The sequence below is a fragment of the Rhea americana genome, unplaced genomic scaffold, assembly GCF_003343005.1.
Source record: "Rhea americana isolate MKP2758 unplaced genomic scaffold, rheAme1 scaffold_137, whole genome shotgun sequence".
Taxonomy (NCBI): domain Eukaryota; kingdom Metazoa; phylum Chordata; class Aves; order Rheiformes; family Rheidae; genus Rhea; species Rhea americana.
Window position 1 is genome coordinate 2,543,814 of NW_028185450.1, and position 18,336 is coordinate 2,562,149.

General features: G+C 37.0%; 1 protein-coding gene across 1 annotated transcript in view; it reads right to left on the reverse strand.

Moving 5' to 3' along the window:
• The window catches only part of ACTN2 (actinin alpha 2), a 71,391-nt gene that overhangs the window by 19,798 nt on the left and 33,257 nt on the right, over nucleotides 1–18,336 (reverse strand). Inside the window, exons 4-12 of the mRNA XM_085298281.1 lie at nucleotides 17,061–17,147; nucleotides 16,693–16,780; nucleotides 14,471–14,549; nucleotides 10,750–10,831; nucleotides 7,272–7,357; nucleotides 5,678–5,770; nucleotides 4,786–5,016; nucleotides 3,527–3,674; nucleotides 1,534–1,684 (exon numbers count right to left, since the gene is read on the reverse strand). Of these exons, the coding sequence (XP_085154407.1) occupies nucleotides 1,534–1,684; nucleotides 3,527–3,674; nucleotides 4,786–5,016; nucleotides 5,678–5,770; nucleotides 7,272–7,357; nucleotides 10,750–10,831; nucleotides 14,471–14,549; nucleotides 16,693–16,780; nucleotides 17,061–17,147 (1,045 nt within the window). The remainder of the gene's footprint in view (nucleotides 1–1,533; nucleotides 1,685–3,526; nucleotides 3,675–4,785; nucleotides 5,017–5,677; nucleotides 5,771–7,271; nucleotides 7,358–10,749; nucleotides 10,832–14,470; nucleotides 14,550–16,692; nucleotides 16,781–17,060; nucleotides 17,148–18,336) is intronic.

Genomic DNA, 18,336 nt, shown 5'->3' on the forward strand with positions numbered 1-18,336 from the left:
GTTCACTGGCCTCACCAGAGGTAAAGGATAGGGAGTTTAGAAAGCTGGTAGCAGTTGCTGTACCATGTATACTACACATTCAAAGTTCRAAAAGCTGAAGCTGAATTAACAATGATTAGGTATTTCAGAAACTTTCGGTAATATAAAGAGGAGCAGTAACTCTAGACCAGAGAGGCCTACAGATCAAGGTGAAACAAAAGGTGTTTCACAAGCTGAAACAGTCAGTGGAATCTGCATAGTCTGTATTTTTCAGATCTCTTTCATACTAACTAAAAAAAGAGTAATTAGTTACTCTGCCCACTGCACTCTGCTTAGCTCCTTTAAATAAACTTGAAAAACAGAGGATTTTTCTTTTAGATCCATTTTAATGACACCATTTCTGCTGCTATCATGTATGTACTATATTTTAGATAGGTCTTTGATTTTTATATTGTTAATGAATTTGGAACTGTTTATGAGTTATAGTCCTTAGCAAAGTGAAAAGAGAATGCTTTTTAATATTTTTGAGTAATAACTGTTTTGCCCATTTAAAAAGTTGAGAAGCTGAAACACGGAGAGTTGATGCAGGAAGCCAGGGGTAGGAATCTGAGTACCTTTATGCTGGCTCCTGTTTTGATCACTAACACACATTTGTTTCTCTTAGCTTCACAGATTTACACTGTAGATTTATCCTGCAGATGAGCAATGAATTTAAGTATCTGCCAAATGTTAAGATCAGGAGTAGTGCCACTAATTTGCAGGACAAAAACAATACAATCAACTAGAGTAGATTCTAAAATCAAATGTGCTTTTTTTGGGTAGAGTATGTTGAATGAGCAAGTGTTGGTCCTATGACTAATTTGCCAGAGCTGTAGGTGAAAATTCTTGCTCTCCCACAGCTGGCTTGTGTAACTATGAGCAAGTCATTTAGCCTCCACATGTCCCACTGCAAGGGAGACAACTGCAATTCCCAATATCAAAGGAAGAGATTGCAAAATTAAGTATGTTAGAGACCATAAAATCTTTGGACTCTTGTTACTGGAGAATAAAAGTGTAGGCCAACTAACCAGAGAGAATAATTTGAGGATGTGAACCTTTTGAAATGACATACATACTTGTGGGAAAATACTTGTTTTTAAAGTGAAAGTGAAAGTCAAAATCTGAAATTTGTCTAGGTTATGTGAAATTGTTTTTTAAGGTGAACAACTCACAGCCAGGGTCTCTCAGCAGACCGTATGAACTGAGAAATAAACACCTCCAGCATCCCCATCACAACACACAATTAGTAAATCAGCAGACCTAATACTAAAAGCTCACTGTTAAGCCAGTTTAGAWTTTTTTTTCCCCAAGTAATTGTGGTCAGTTTAATATCCTATATTTGACTGGGGGTCGGGAGGAGAGGAGGAGAAGGTCTCAGTGACCAGCTCAGATAATATACTTACAAAGCTATCTCTGGAATTCTTACTTTGGTACCTATGACACTATCGAATTCACTGGAAAGAGTTTATCACAAAGTTAAATGTCAGCAGCTGCAAGCCTTTAAATGGAACATACTTCAGCTCCTGGGCAATGGCAGCGATCTGTTCCACCCTGTCCTGGTGAGCAGCCAAATCACTCTCAAAAGCTTCATGTTTCCTCAACATAGCACGAACTTCTGTCAGAGAAGCAGATTCATAATCCTTCTGAAGTAAGATCTGCTCTTTGCCTGAAAGGGAAAATTAAAATATTAGTAATATTTTACTAATTTATTAATTAGAATAATTGCATATTTGGACAATACTTGTAACTGAGGTATGGTCAGTATTACACTGTGATGAAATCCTGACTTCACTGAAACCAGTGGCTAATTGTCAGTGCAAGTTTTGGTTAGGAATATATATTTTTCAAAGACCTTTCCATAATTYCTTTATTCTTGCACAGGCTGGTTATACGAGCCTCAAATAAAAGTGGCATACTGGCATAAAAATGGTGTATTGGCAAAAACTGGAGCTCTAAGCTACTTACCTTACTAAGGTAAGCCTTTTGTAGTGTTCTTGATTTATGAAACCAGAAATCACACTGCTATGCTCAGCTTCACTTTTATTAATGATCTATTATTCTTTTTTATGTTGTGCCTTCAATTCATTATTCATTTCAGCACTTCCCCAAAAAAGTTAAGATTGAGAGGTGTGATTGTCTTTTGCATCAGTTACTGAATTTTAAGTGGAAAATGCCAACCTAGTTACAAAGGACTAGAGAAGTAAACAGAGGAAATGAGAAACTGAGCAATTACTCCTCAAACTGCTGTGTTGGATGACTGCACCTACGGAGAAAGCCCCTTCAACTGCCGCTTGCCACATGGCATTACACAGATCTGTGGATTCTAAAGCCAGACGGGACTATTGTTTCGCTTGCTATGTACCAGCTTTTGTGAGGTTTTYCCTGCATAACAGCCACTCATGCCACCATGAGTAGTATATACTCAGACAATAGGCTCTCAGGACTGAAAAACACTGTAGTTTCACTTCTGGTATCTGCTTGGAAGCCATTTACTGCCTTGTATGCTTCCAACAACTGTGTTATGGGAYGGGTTCTGTGGTCTACTTACACAGTTTGAAAAGATTCTGGATGGCAAAAGCTAGATTGGGAGTATAGCAGAAGCACGAAAACTGTTGTCACGGCRAAGAATAGGATGATAGAACAGATCTATGTTTTGTAATCCCCAACCATTTCATTAGTGTTGTAAAATATGCAGCCCYGTAGTTCTTACAGGTACACATAAGGTTAGGCTACCATTAAAACACAGGACTATATAAACGGAGTGTAATCCAGGCTAGGGAGCACACCAGAAATGAGTCCATTAGCATGTAGTTTATGTAGACTMTTCAAAACCATCATGATGACTAAACGATAGTCAACTCAAAATACTCTATTAATAATTTAATGTTTAACCAACCACAGATCCCAATTTATTTTTCAGTTGAAGTTTCAGCTGGAAAACAGGATCTCTGTACTCTGTGCTTTCTTGGTTGGACTGCTGGTGTACAAACACATAGGAATGCATTACACAGAATCACAGAATGGTTGAGGTTGGAAGGGACCTCTGGAGATCATCTAGTCCAACCCCCGTGCTCTAGCAGGGTCACCTAGAACATGTTAGACAGGATCGTGTCCAGGACGGTTTTGAATATCTCCAGAGAAGGAGACTCCACAACCTCTCTGGGCAACCTGTTCCACGGGAATGTTTTGTCACTCTCACAGTAAAGGAGTACCAGTACTTCTGCATTACCAGCAATGGCCTTTAGTCAAATGTTGGATATTCCCATTAATGTTAGCCATTATCTTGATGGAAAAGATTACGATTTTTACAATTAAATTTAATTACCAACAAACAAGTTAGGATCATGACTGCAGCCAGCAAAACCTGAAATTTTATCTGTTATTATTTGAGGTTTCTAAAACTGTCCAAAGTGCTTACTAGTTAGTTTCTGCCTTGCAAATACGCAGCACTGACAGTTCAGCTTTGAATATTAAAACATTAAAAATGTTAAAAGCCATCTATGCTTACCATATGCCCAGTGTTCATGAGTGGAAGCCTTCTGCCTAAATTTCTCAGCCAAGTGTTCAAGTCTTTCCAGTCTTCGTATTTCATTCAGCAGCCACTCTTCATAGCCTTTCTCAGCTTGCTCAAGTCTCTGCCAAGCACCAGCAATATCCTGAGAGGAGAATACATGGAAGACAGAGGATGAAACTATAATCTCCTTTTATCCAAATGTGCAAATTTGTGATTCATTCATAATTTTGTTCCAAAATGGAAGTTATGTCCATATTTTGTTAAAATCACAGAATCATGAATTCCTGCTCAAAATGGAGCATCCTGTTCAGGTGTATAGGCTCAGGTATTAGCATACATGAAGTGAGCCCATATACAAATGGCTTCCAAGCATAGCTATCTGTTCAGTGTCTTCATGGAATATTGCTTTTACTTCCCATTTTACAAAGTGCATGTTCTTTTATGAAGTGCRTGTCTGTTATCAGAATAAATGAGAAGTTGAAAATAACAAAACAATTAGTATTAGGGATTCAGCGTTTGTTTCACCTGGGAATACAAATTCATTTCACTTTCTGCGGTGCACATAATGTTTTGTGAGATTCCACAAAAACTCAAAGACATCAATAGTAAACTGAACTGACAGGCACCTTGTCTTTTGAGTAAGGAGCGTGAATAATGGTAGTCATCATTTTCAGTAGCTCAACTGTCTATTTATCAAATCTGAGCAGCCAAAATGCAATATTAGAGCAGGTTTGCTATATTTCACAGGAAGCGTTTTGACCCACAGTCAACTCACAATATTTAGCATCAGATGAGAATTCTTAGTACAGACTATTCTTATCTTCAGAGATATAAGTAAAAAGATCAAATGGAATTTTGAAAAGTAGAAAAAGGCAGGAACATATATAGATCCTTGTCTGTTTCTGTAAGTCTGATCACCAAAATGTCTCAGAAAACTGTGAGTTTTTCTTAAATAAACATCACTTGCCCTCCCTGACAGAGAAGTATTGATAATACTCCCAAAGGAGGATCTGTGTTTTGTCATGTCTGCAGATGAGAAGCTACTAGATAAAGCCTTAAAAGAGGCAGGAGCATGCTGAAGGGAAGCAAGATTCTAGAATGAAAGGGAATGCATACAAAGAATGGTTTTATAAAGTGCAACAAAATGAAGTTTCTGAAGATGATTTAGAATGGCAATCCCATCCTTCGTAGTGAAATTTTCATGAGAATATTGATTTAAAGGAGAAGGGAATATTGATCCCTCTTTTACTTACTGAAACCATTTTTCCCTCTGATGGCATGAAAGCTGGCCGATTGCTGATTCTCAGTTTTGTCTGCAGGGTGTTGAAATTGATCTCCAGCTGACATTTTTCCTGGACTTTGGGAGGTTTGTGTTTGCGGCGGTAGTCTCGGAAATCCTCTAATTTCTTCTGCATGGCCTGCATTGTTTTTTCTGGGGTTCTGTTTTCCAGCCAAGGAATTGTCCGGCGAATCCATTCTAAAAGCTGTCAGACCGATACAAATAATTGAAATAAAGGCAATGAAAGAGTAACCAATGAAGATAATATTGAATGCACAAACTTTGATCATTTTTGCTCCATCTAATTTTTATTGCCTTTAGCTGGTATCAATGCCATAATGGCAACACAAGATTTTCAAAAGTGAGCAACAATATGGGATACCTTAWTTTTTTTTTCCTAAACTGCCCAAATTAAGGTAGAATTAAGATATTTCTAGAAATGTCTTGATTTTCAGAAAGAGCTGAACACACATGTAAGCTGTCTCTAGCTATATCACTGGCCACTTTCAAAAGCATTGGTCTTGATGTCTCAAGCAGTCATAGTAATGAGATCAGGATAGATATTGGTCAAGTAACTCAGGTCACTGAACCTGGTCTTGGGGTAGACCCAGGACAGTCTTCAAAAAACACCCCTGTTGGCACACTAAAGAGACTAAAGTGACCTGCTGGAGGGCACACCTCAAGTTTGTGGCACAGGAGTGACCTGAACCTTGGTGTCTTGCACAACTGAGTTTTGTATTCTACCACTGTGAGATTCACCTCCAGGGTATTTTCACTTCGTGGTCTTGCAGACCGTGCATGAATCTTGCAGCCTGCATGTTTAATGAACATAACTATCACTGTGTTACAGACACAGCTGTCTTTACCTCACTTGCTAGTCTCTCATATTCTTCCATCAACCTCTCATTTTCTTGATTCACAGCAAGCACCTTACAGATCCGGTTAGCTGCAGTCTCAGCCTATAAAACACAGCAAATAAATAAGACATATTCATAATCACATTCTGAAACTGGTACCGGCTTGGAGAAAGAGACAGAATCTGGCTGCTGCAAATAAAAGTTACGCTGTCTTACAGTTGTTGATCTGTGCTCATAAGGAACTCAAATACACCTTTACCCACCTTAATGCTGTTGGGGTCAGTACTGACAAATTCCAGTGGCTTGATCAGCACAGATCAGCACAGAAGTCACTTTGTTGTACAAAAGGGAATTTCACATTACTCTTATAGTTGTCTAATAAATCATTTTCAAAGCAGCTTAGGATATTCTTCAAGTTATCTTATTAGGTTTTTTTTTTTAAATCACATGAGAAACATATTAGTTTTGTTAGTCACACTGGAGAGACACCCCATGTGATTTAGGACTCCCACACCATATCTGCACATCACATGTACATATACCTTTGAGGATGTATGCAGCGCAGCCATTGACAGCAGCCCTTTTTGTGCTTCCTGCCAAATTTATTTGCAAAAGCACTGTTGCTCTGCCATATTTAAAATTGACACTAATAGTTTGACATCACAGATCTATACTTTCATACAAATGTGAGTCTGGAATAAATCCAGCGGAATAAAAAGATCTGTGCAGACTCCTGAGTTACAGAAGTTACTTGGAATCTCTCTTTTGCATTAATAACAAAAATTAACAGCACTTATATAGCTCCTTGAGGCAAAGGAGAACCTGTATGCCCAGAAGCAAGAGGGGTACACAATATTTAGCTGTGCTGTGGCAAGGGGTAGGAAGCCTACCAGATAGGAAGGGAAATTAAAGCTTGAGGATAGAGGCAAAATATAAGTTACGTTAAGGCATTTTTATTTTTACGTAAGTTGGGTTGTGTCCATTTGTGGATTACAAATATATGGAACAGAAGAGAGGGAAATGTGACATTTTAAGTGAGAAACACATCCAGTGTGACAGATTTGCTGCTTGCGTTCTTGATACTTTTACTAGCACTTTACTCCACAAATAGTTCTGTTGGTTTCATTGGGAACCAGGCACCAACACTGTTTAGATATTTTACGTGTATTTCTGCATCTTTAGGCATCTTTGAAAATCTAGTCCTAAATTATTACTCATCTTGAGTAAGGCTAGTATAGTTCTCAGTCTCCGAAGGTCAAATATTATTCTATGCAAAGAAAGCAAGACAAGAGTATTTTTTGATGCAGCAACAAACACAGCTTCTTCAAATACAATTTTCCTGAAATAGCCTTTGCAGTTACCAAATAAGGACACCTAAAATTAAAAATTCTGATAGGAAGTAGTAATGCCCATTGAAATAAAAACTTTGAACTTGCTACACAACATTTAACTAAATTAGATTCAAGTGCTGGTTAAAAAACAAATACTTGCAATTGTTAATTAAAAACACAAAGTACTAAACTAAGGTTTTTCAATAAGCTAGTGGAAATGTGAAACAACCAATCAAAAAACACAGCAACCTGAAGGGACAGTTGAATAATACCTGCTCTGCTCCAGCAAAAGCATGGTAGAAGCAGGACACATATGTCATGATAGCTCTCTCATCAGGTTTAGGAGTGTTCACAATATCTACAAGGGGGAGGGAGAAATGAAAACAAAACAAAAAATCGAGGAGTAGAAAACAGGATGAATAAATGAAAGTACAATATAGTTGTCATTTTTTTCCCCCATAGATAGCTCTGTACTCTAGAAACTACACAAAACTGTAATATATTGTTAGATTGATTGGTGCTGGCGGGAAAAAATACATACCCTAGAAATTCAGAATGAGCTGTTACAAAAAAAGTGGAATATTTTAAATGGGCCTAATCATGCAGAACAGGGGATACCCTTAATTTCACCAGGACTATCTGCCTCAGACTTTTTCACAGAACTGTGAGTTAACAAGAATAAGCATGACTACTGGTTGTTGCATGGCACCCATATCTCTGGTGACTTAGAGTATGTATTTCTGACTAAGGCACAGAAAAAATAGGCTACATTTTGATCTGGGAAGATGTTCTCTGGAAGTTGCATGTGGATTAGTTATTATTTTAGCATTATGTATCAGCAATCTTGTTTTTACTAATATCTGAAGTACGTCTAATTCTGTAAACTGCCTTGCTTTCTTTACTTGTGCTTCTTTCATTAGAACATGACTCCAGAGCTCCTTTGAGAAATCTGAATATATTTCTCTGTCTACTTTGCATAATAGCAATGTTTTATGTTGCTGTTTGTACTTACCATTAAGCATTTAACATTTTAAAAAACAATCCTGAAAGCATAAGAGAATGGTTCATTTTCTGAGCATCTGTTATGATGATTTTGACATCTGTAGCAGGAATAATATCCAGCAGGGAGAGAAAGATGGCATTCTGCTATTGAATTTGTTTTTTCTCTGTGAGCTTATTTTCATCTTGCATTTCTAAAGGTGCTTCAAATCAATGCATGGAAGTTCAATTTAAGGGAATAACATCCTCTATCCAGTTCAGTAGCCAGCCATTGAAAACCTACTGGATATTATTAGTAAGTATATACAGAAGATGAAACAGGAAGGTTTGCTTCTACAGACAAATGAGTATACTACTACTGGCTTTCCAGAAACAGTTGCTCACAGATAAAATCAAGCAATAGGAAATGAGCGCAACTCTAAGATGCTAATCCTAGAAAACTAGTGAGGAAAAGATCAGAAGAGGAAAATGCTGAAAGAAACAACAACACAGAAGGTGAAGGGTGAGATCTGATCCATCTTCTACAGTCTCACCTTCTGAGCACCAGCAAATGCATGGTAGTAACAGGAAACATAAGTCATAATGGCTCTTTCATCAGGTCTGGCAGAGTTTACTATATCTGTGTAGAGAGAAGAGGGTTAACTGCTCAGAAATTCTAACAACAAGGTACTTCCATCAGATTATGCTGATGATGCCACCTCAGTGCTGCATGGATTAAAAATAAATATACCATCATTCAGCTTGCATTTGCTTACTTGTTTACTGATATCAATGCAAAGCTACCTCAGTTTTAAGAATCAAAAAATGGAGAAGCTATATCTCTCCTTGAAATGTGAAAACATCTGAAGACAGAGACTGTACCGAAGGGTACATTCTGGTTTTGTGGAAACCTCCAGAGCAGATGGCATGGCTGGCAGATCTATTGGGTTCACTTTCACTGTCACTGCAGAGCAACTTCATCTAAATCACTAGAATGACTGCAGAGTTAAACATGGCTACTGACAGTCAYAAAATAGGAGTGCATATGGTGCATATTCGCACAGGGTCCCTGCAGCCGACAGAGAACTAACATATACTGGAAACCTTAAGAATATGCACTCCTGCAGTCCAAGAATAAATTTAGTGCTAAGAAAAGTTTGGATAGTAACAGTCTGGCAATCCTTTAGCCAGACTGTCTTTTTAGTTAATATTATAAATCATAGAAAAGTTTGACTTGYTCTGTCCCTATTATGAGAGGAAAGATTAAAAGTATAGAGAGGGCGTGACTGAAGCGTGGGTGCAATGGTAAAAATGGATCCTTTTAATACCTCAATAGACAAAGCAGAAAAAGGTGGGTTTATACCCATTATGAGTGCACGACAAAGGATACAGCGCCAACTGCAAAGATTCCTGCCAAAGTAGGAGTGAGAAGACGTTGGTGTGAAAAGACCCAGGGATGAGGTGACAATTTCTAAACAGTGAGATTTTCTAACATCAAAGTCAATGCCTTTACTGATTTTCCATCTACTTCACACAGTTGTGAACAAACTCTTGGAAAGTCTCTACTGAGATTATACTTATATTAAAAAGTGAGAGCAAATACTTAGAGAGTGTCAGAAGAAGCTAGATTTCATTCCCCCTTAAAACTTGTCAAGACAGAGGATAGTAAGGTAAAGGCTACAATATGCATGAAATCTGGTGAAAAAAGGTGAAGAGAAAAAATGAAGGAAAGAAGAATGACAGCAGGAGATGACAATGGTAAGGAAATAGCACATCTGTTAATTCCTTGTATAGTATTTTAGAGTAAACCAACTAAGTGGTGCTTGAAAGGGGAATCCAAAAATGGTTCCAAAAATTAAAATGATTAGTTTGAAGTATGGAAGTCAAACCAAGAAACCTCTTCACTGAARAGATTACAACCTGGATTTTCAAAAACATCCTGTGATGGCCTAACTTTCCTACCGATATCTTCAAGGAGAGCAGACAAGGTGAGTTTGAATGCTTTGGATAATTCCTCTCTATTCAGTATTCTATTGGCAAGTCACCAGACCAGAGTTTGCATACTGAGTTTTGCACTAATGTAGGCCAGTTCCAGTATCTTGTTACCATTCTTGCCTGGATTTCAARTGATTGTCTACCTTGAAAAAATTCAGGAAATGTTAATAAATATTTCTCTGTTATTTTTAGACATACTCTGAAGATTATTGGAGGAACCAAACATGAAACTATTTGATAAAAAYGATCACTGCAAGAGGATTACAATTAGAACAAAATGAAAAAAAATACTTTGCTCAACCTAGCTCTCTGTCATAGAAGTGGTGTTATTTTGGAAGGTCTGTACTATTATTTCTCTTTCCAGTTCCTTCATTTCATCATTAAAAAAGTGAATACACTTTAAGCTGCTAACAGTTGCATTTCCCTTTATTATACTTAGATTTTAAGTTCTTCAAGGCAATGATAACTTTTGAYCCTGCATTTGTACCTAAACTGTTACAATGGGGCCATGTGCAGAGGTCAGTGCTCAAAGTGCTGTAACAAACATAAACAATAACAAAGAATAAGGAATGAAGCAGAACGTAAGTGGAATTATCCAGCACATGGGCAACATGAAGGAAAAGACTGTTTGAAAGAGACACAGAAGGGTGAGATTGTTCCATGATGATTCATATAAAAGGAATGTTGAAAATTTGCTAGACACAAAGCAATAGAAGTTTAGTGTCTCCCAAAAAAGTGTTATGAGTGACAGAAACTTAGGTAACACATAGCTCTTACCTTCTGCATCCAGCATCTTAGGGATATCCAAATGCTTTTCAGCAATTTCCATAGCAAGATTGATATTTCCTATGGGATCATCCTGCATTAAAGAAGAGAATATAACAAGTCCAACACAGAGGTTTTCCTTAGTACGTGAAAAATTACACAGCCTGACACAAAGCATAGGCTTTTCCCATCTGTAAACTGGAGTCACAACTGCTGTTCTCAAAAAGCAGAAGGCATACATAYGAACCTTTGGTCTATCTACTACTGTACTTTCAAAAGAAATCATTAATACTRTGTGCGACTAGGCCTGTACTGCAAATTTATTCACGTTGAGGGGAACTGACAACACATGCAGTGTACACTCATACAGCGCTAATTCGGAGTCAAGGCCACTGGTCCAGTAGGCTGTGCTGGACTGCTCCAAAATTGATCCAGCATGTTTTTGTATATACACTATTTTATAGTGATATGAATTCTACTGAGCTAACAAAATCTCTGCTGGTCAGGAGCATACATGAGAACAAGCAAGCGCAGACAGAAAAAGTTATTTAGAAGGAGCAAAACTTCCCATTTTTGGCTTGGACAACCACACCTACAGCATATCTATAACTTGAATTTTAGAGTTGTTGAAAAACAGGAACTCTCTGTTGATTGGAGAGTTTGATTTTGTTTTTTGAAGGAAAAGGAAAGGGAGCAGTGAGCACAACTCAGGCAAACTGCACACATTTTATATCTTACATTACAGACAGCTATTGCTGACAGGGAAAGAGCATGTCAGATTAGGGTTTCTCTTAAGGCAACCTCTACATATAGATTTATAGTCTTCAGTTTTTGAAGAAGAGTAAAACACCCTGTATGAAATGGCAGTTCATGCCATTAATGCTATTATTATTTTCAAGTATTCACAAACTGCTAAATGAACACAGCCTCTCTGAACAATGCCAATGTCTACAAGGAGAATTGAGGACAATAGGATACAGAAGAGAAAAGTTAGAGAACCTGGACTGGAACCTAGATGGGAATCAGAAAAAAGGTTAAGTTTTTCCTGTGTGGAACTTCTCAGGCCTCCATTTGAATATAAACACTTCCTACAGGAGGATCTTGTCTTGAGCATTCTTCTACTGCTGCTTTGCTGTGAACTTAGCAAGACTGCTTACTATGGAATTAGAGCAATGATTTATGTTTCACAGAAGTCTGTTCTTCATGCACATACATATACTTGGTATCAGAATCAGTTYACTATATATTATATATAGAATTTCAGGTCATAAGTAGTAATGCCCATAGCATATCTTTCTATGAACATACCATACTAGCTAGCTTTTCCTTTAAAAGCTACATGTTCAATAAAATGTGTTATGAGGAAAARTTTGCATTTTGAGACCTAACAATTTGGATACAATAAAATACAAAGTCTCTAATGATAAATTCTCATTCTATCATCATTTAGCAGTTTTAATTTTTTAGTGCATCATTTAAAATAACAAGAACTTTAAAAGAACTTATTTTTGCTATTATACATGTACAATACRACATTTACTAAATGTGTCTACAGAAGAATCTTACTGAAATTAAATAGGCAGAAGCACTAAATCTAAGTGATACTTATTGACTAGGTTAAAACACTTTGCTCACAGATGAGTGATGGGCACCTCCTATTTGTGTGCTTAATATTAAGTAAGTCCATGAGTAAACAGTGCTATACAGGGAAAGGATTCGATTAAAATCACATCAGCTTCTGAATGATTGGAGATCTCCATCACCCATCCTTTTAAACAAAACTATAGCCACAGTAATTAAAAATCTCTGCTACTGCTAAAGAAATACCTCATCTAACTTGTCATAGTCAAGAAGATCAGGCCTGTGTCTATGGATAAGGGCGTTGAAAGCAAGGCCATCTTTCCAGCTACAGGTTCACACAAAACACATGGGTGAGAAGAAGAAAAGATAGCATGCAGAAGATAGCAAACTAAGAAACAAGACACAAAGACAGTTGTTAACACAACCAAAATGAATAGTCAGTCAAACACAGCCAGGCCAGAAAAGCAAGATCTATTTTAGGATCTTTCTGCATGTGCTTTACATGCCACAGCTCAGCCTCAGTTTGAAACTTGACCTGCTTTTATTTTGGAAATCTCTAAGAGGGAAATAGTGATGCTGAAGCAGATCTGCTTACGTTCTATTCCRTTTTTTTCAGCACACATAAATAGGATGATTTTACTGTGAAGTTTTTTAGTACGGTGTACCACTTTTCAAATCACAAACTCAAACAAATCRACTTCTGTTTGTGCCATGCTTGAGCATATTTACATAAAGAGACAGGTATCTCACATACTCCATGGCTCTGTTTGGCCAGAGGAAGGAATGTATATAGCATAAGAGACTAGCTGATGGTTGATGGCTAATACTTTGTCCTTCAGTTCAGTTTTGCAATTGGAGTCACTGTACTGAGAGCATGGAGGTACTATCCAAACTGTACACYATGGTTCAGAAAGTTGAAGAGCCAAAAACTAATTCTCTGACTCTCCTCAGTAAAACAAGAAAGAATAAGCTCCAGATGAAGACTTTACAACCACTTAAATTCCTATGTGTTTAGGAGTAAATTCATTTGATTTTCATCACTCTCTACCTTGGAGGTTCCAGCATAGATTTTAAATTTATATAAAGCAGATAAGGTTTTCAAATCATTTCATTTCATTCTGTCATTTTTCTCCCTTCTTGAAGGCTTTCTGATAAGTCATTTGGATTGGTAAAATCTATTCGCCATGGAAGAGCAGGTGGAAAACGTAGTCTATAGTTTACCACTCTCACCAATGAAAAATAGCATTGAGCAAATCAAAACTATGATTAAGCTTTCTGTTTTACTGGTGTTTAGGGGAGACTTCAAGATACATTCTAATTCAAGAGAATAGAAAATAATATTTATGAAGTGAGAGCTAATATGAAACTACAACATTTCACTTTATTTTCTGATTTTATTCCTCAGTTATGGAACTAGAAATTTTAAGATTATTACTTGCCCCTCACTCCTCAAGTCAAAGGTACGTCTCAGAAYGGAGATCATGATCTGTACATTGTGCCATGCGTACAATGTGCCATTGTAATGCAATGGTTCTGTAATCCCTGTGTGGTACTACCTAAGGAAGTTAGCATTATCGGTTTTGTTTGCACTTCTCTGGGGTACAGGTAGAAGTATAATGAAAAGCAAAAGTAAAAAGTGGTAAATCTTTTCATTATGAATTTAATGTATAAGCCCAGTAATTTATTGCGTACTCCTGATTAATTACCGAGCACAGTGTTCGTTCTGAGTAATCTTATGATTAATCATCACAATGAGCTTGCTACTTTACTGTTTTGCAATCTACATAGTCATTTACGCCAGACATCAAACAGGATGGACTGCACAGTATTATCAGCTGTGAACGGAGGATACCGATGTTTTTGATTTACTATCAATATTGAGTAGCATAAAAGACTTCATCAACTGCTTGGCAGCTGAGGACCAGGTTAATTGCAATTAAATCCTGAAGCCACGGTAGTGGCAAGGAGAAAAGGACATGGGAGAGTCAAGGGGTCCCTTTCTCCAAATAACTGTTTGTTTCTGAAGGGAGCTTAGAAAGCCAGTCAGAATTAGTATGCACCCCTCAGCTTCTCTTTTAGCAAACATGCTAAGCAAACAGGAAGTGAGCCAAATCACTGCAGAACAGCATGCTGTACCGCCCAAACTGATGACCTTATTTAGCTTGGAGTAGTCAATAAGATCGGGTCGGTGTCTGTGGATAAGTGCACATAATCCAAGGCCATCTTTCCAGCTTTACAAGAAAAAAATAGAATGGAAAAAAATAGTTAATAAAATCATGGCATTTTACAGTTTGCTCCTTGCTCAAGGCTTAAAAACAAGCAGGAATACTCCTGTCAAATCCTGGTAATTATGTTCCATCATCTCTCACCCCTTGTTTTCTGTTACTGTACTCTTTCTCCTACAGATAGTCCACATCTACCTAAGCGCTCCATAATACTTTCTAGTTAGTGTACATTATGTAAAACAGTCCCTGATTTCAACTGCTTAATTTCTGCAATGTTGCAGGACARCTTGGAGTATATGTTCATAAATGAAAGTGCATAACACCCTTTTACACTTATAGTATGCTTGTGAAACAATAAATGAAGAAAAAAAGCTGCAATTACTTGAACTTGCTCATACAATTGACTTTTTCTATGTCACTTATTTCAGACAATTTTAAAGATACAACCATGTTGTGCACGTAAGTATAAAATAGTAAATTAGCTTAGGTTTTTTAAAACACTTTACACACATGACAGGTCAGATCCCTAGTACTTCTGAGCTCTGATACTTCAATGTGACTTCAAGTCTTAGTACCCAATAACTTTGGGGGTAATAGTAGGCAATGAAAAGAGCTATGAATAACATCTATTTGTAAAGATTATGAGAGGTTTCTGTTAGCCAGAAGTATTTATTCTACAAGATACTTTATGCAAGTAGATCATTGAGACTGTAGGTTTGGGGTCTTATCCTGTGCATTAATTGTGTGATACTAAATGTGTTAGATTGTTAGACTCCCTGTCGATTATAGTTCTGGGTAGATCGTTCAGATAACAGATCATCTTCAACAAAAATGTAACATAACTAAGCAGAATATACATACATGATATAATATAAAATTTAGAAGGTAAAATACAATCAAAATGAGCGCTAAACTAATAAGAAGCATTTTGCTTAAAAATCTAGTATCTTTGTATTGGCTAAGATGGTCTCGCACATCCCTTTGTAAAGTAGTTCTGTAAGAGCTGATTAAAACATAAGGTAGACATTAATAAAGACTCCTCTGTTCAAAATATCTTCCCCATAGCGTATATCAGAGCCAGCATACATATGTTAAAATACTAAGACCCTGATCTTGTAATTTACAGTGTTCCCTGTGCCTGCATAAAGCTCTACTGAAATAATTTTCYATATATTCAAGGAAAATACCACATCACAGAATCACAGAATGGCTGAGGTTGGAAGGGACCTCTGGAGATCATCTAGTCCAACCCCCCTGCTCAAGCAGGGTCACCTAGAACATGTTAGACAGGACTGTGTCCAGACGGGTTTTGAATCTCTCCARRGAAGGAGACTCCACAACCTCTCTGGGCAACCTGTTCCAGTGCTCCATCACTCTCACAGGGAAGAAATTCCTCCTCATATTCAGGTTGAACTTCATGTGCTTCAGTTTGTGCCCGTTGCCTCTTGTCCTGTCACGTGGTACTACTGAAAAGAGTTTGGCCCCATCTCCTTGACACCCTCCCTTACGGTATTTGTGTACATAACAAATTTCAGATCTCTTAAAGGCTCTACAGTAAGTCAAACAAATTCTTTTCATCTGTGTATGGATGTGTGAACTATATTATTTCTATCATTATATGGAGAATGATCTTTAGCTGTTGCACATCAAGAATGAATTCAAAACAGTATAACAGAGAGCTTTTGCTAGAAATGCTATTAGRGGGTTGAGGATTTCTATTTCTGCCTATGCTACAAAATCAAAAAGACTGACTTGTTATAATTGGAATATTTGCATGTTCATCACATTGATATTTCGCGGAGAACAGTCTGCATCTACAATACAGTCATTTGGAGTGGCATTTGCTAAGTTACCATGCTGTGGTGCTCAGTTGTTCCCATATACCTGGGCCTCTAATAATGTAATACGTTTGTTCTGTGTCAGTGGGAATTTTTTTTCTTTTAAATAGTAACTACAGAAGCCATGGTAAATAATCCAGAAAGTTAGGCAAAGTAAGACTCTGAAGATAGAGCATGAGAATTTGAAGGAAAGTTTGGGTTAATAGTGAAGAGTGAAATGTTGTTCTCAGATATACCTACACAACCGTGGGAAAAAATGACCCAAAATATTTTAGATTGCTTTTACTGCCCTTGAAATAACAGAAGTTTACCTAAGATGAAAGTTCTGAATGTTCACATTTCTGTAAGGAGCAGTTTTTCTTTGACACCACAGCAGCAGGCCTTCTTTGGCAGAGGTCTCTGTTAAAGATATCAGGGAGTAAAAAAAGGAAAAATGTAAGAAACGTTCAATTAATTCATATCTTTTTATCTTAAATGAGGTCAATTGTCTTTTTCCATTAAAAAATAATTAATTTTTATAATGTTTATCTCACTTTTGCACAAGCCACATTAAAAAAAAATTAAGCAAAAGTTATTGTGCAATAATCAATAAAAWTGTAAAATAATTTGTTAATTTTTAAGTGTTTATTCCAATTGATATATTTTTCCTAATAAGTTAAGATAGTTGCATTACTCTCACCTTCCACTGAAATATCCTGAATAGCAAAGCGAAGGATAATAGTCCAGATCATACCCAGCGTCATTTTCACATTGCCGTCAACAATTTCTAAGGTGTAAAAAGAGGTTTCAGAGAATTTTTAGAATCTGCTTCCTAAGTTTTCTCTTACTTTAACTGAATATTTATATAAATAATATCATGTATCTCATTCATTATTTTTTCAGTATAATTATTTATCCATACAAGATTCATTTGGTTTCATCTTTCAATAAACTCATGCTTCTGCTACCTTGGCAGAAAGGCCAAAGATTACTGAGGTTAAGGTCACCTCAGCACCTCCATGCTAAAAGGCCTCTGCACAGCTAGCTATAACTGCCTCAAACCTTTACCTTTTAGGCTGACTTTTGTAGGCTTAGTCCGAGGGAAAATATATTCTGAAAGTTTGAACTATAGSTATTTTCAAATAGAACAGAACTGAAAAAAATAYGCTTTTAACCATTTTTTACAGAACTACATTAGCTGTTTGAAGTAGAAATTGAAATTTGGCAGTAGACATAATAACTGTTAAATGACTTAGAAGTCTTCATCTCAGTTTAACTAATTTTTTTWAAAAAAATAAAATGACACTCAGAAGTGTCTAATTTCCCAAATTCCCCTATATTATTCAAAAACTTTTGAAAAACTTAGGCACATTGCCTATCAAAAGCCAGAAATGTAGAACAGCTCAGGATACACAGCACYTCCTAAGACCAGGCTATGTGGCTTCCTGCCAAGTAGTTCCAGAAACATAGCCACAAGACTGTAGTTGTCTTAAAGCTCTGATGCCAATGCACACTTACGTATCTTTAATATAAAAGCAGGATTTTTCACTTCTGTGTTTTGACCTTGTTTCAAGACTGCTTGCATTTACCCACAACAAAAGGTGCTAGGAAAGTGCTTTTTCCATCTCTGCTTACACATATATGGGAGTCCCTTCTACAAGCCAAGTCAGAATCTAGTGCTCTTACAATGTCTGTAATACTAATGGTGTATTAATTTTAATTAACTTAATTTAATTAACTTAAATTTCTCACAATAGTAACACCAAAATAAATGTACTGCAAGATCACTTAAGGGTGGTGATTATGTTAAACCAGTCTGAAAAGTATGGTGAGAGACTCAGAAGAACATAGTGTGACTTTTTATAGGAGAAGAGAGGAGGATAAGATGAGAGAGGGGAACTGCCAGCTGTCTGTCCAGTCCACCCACAGCAGGTCACCAACGGGGCTGGGAAGTCACCAACTGTTCCCCAGCTCGA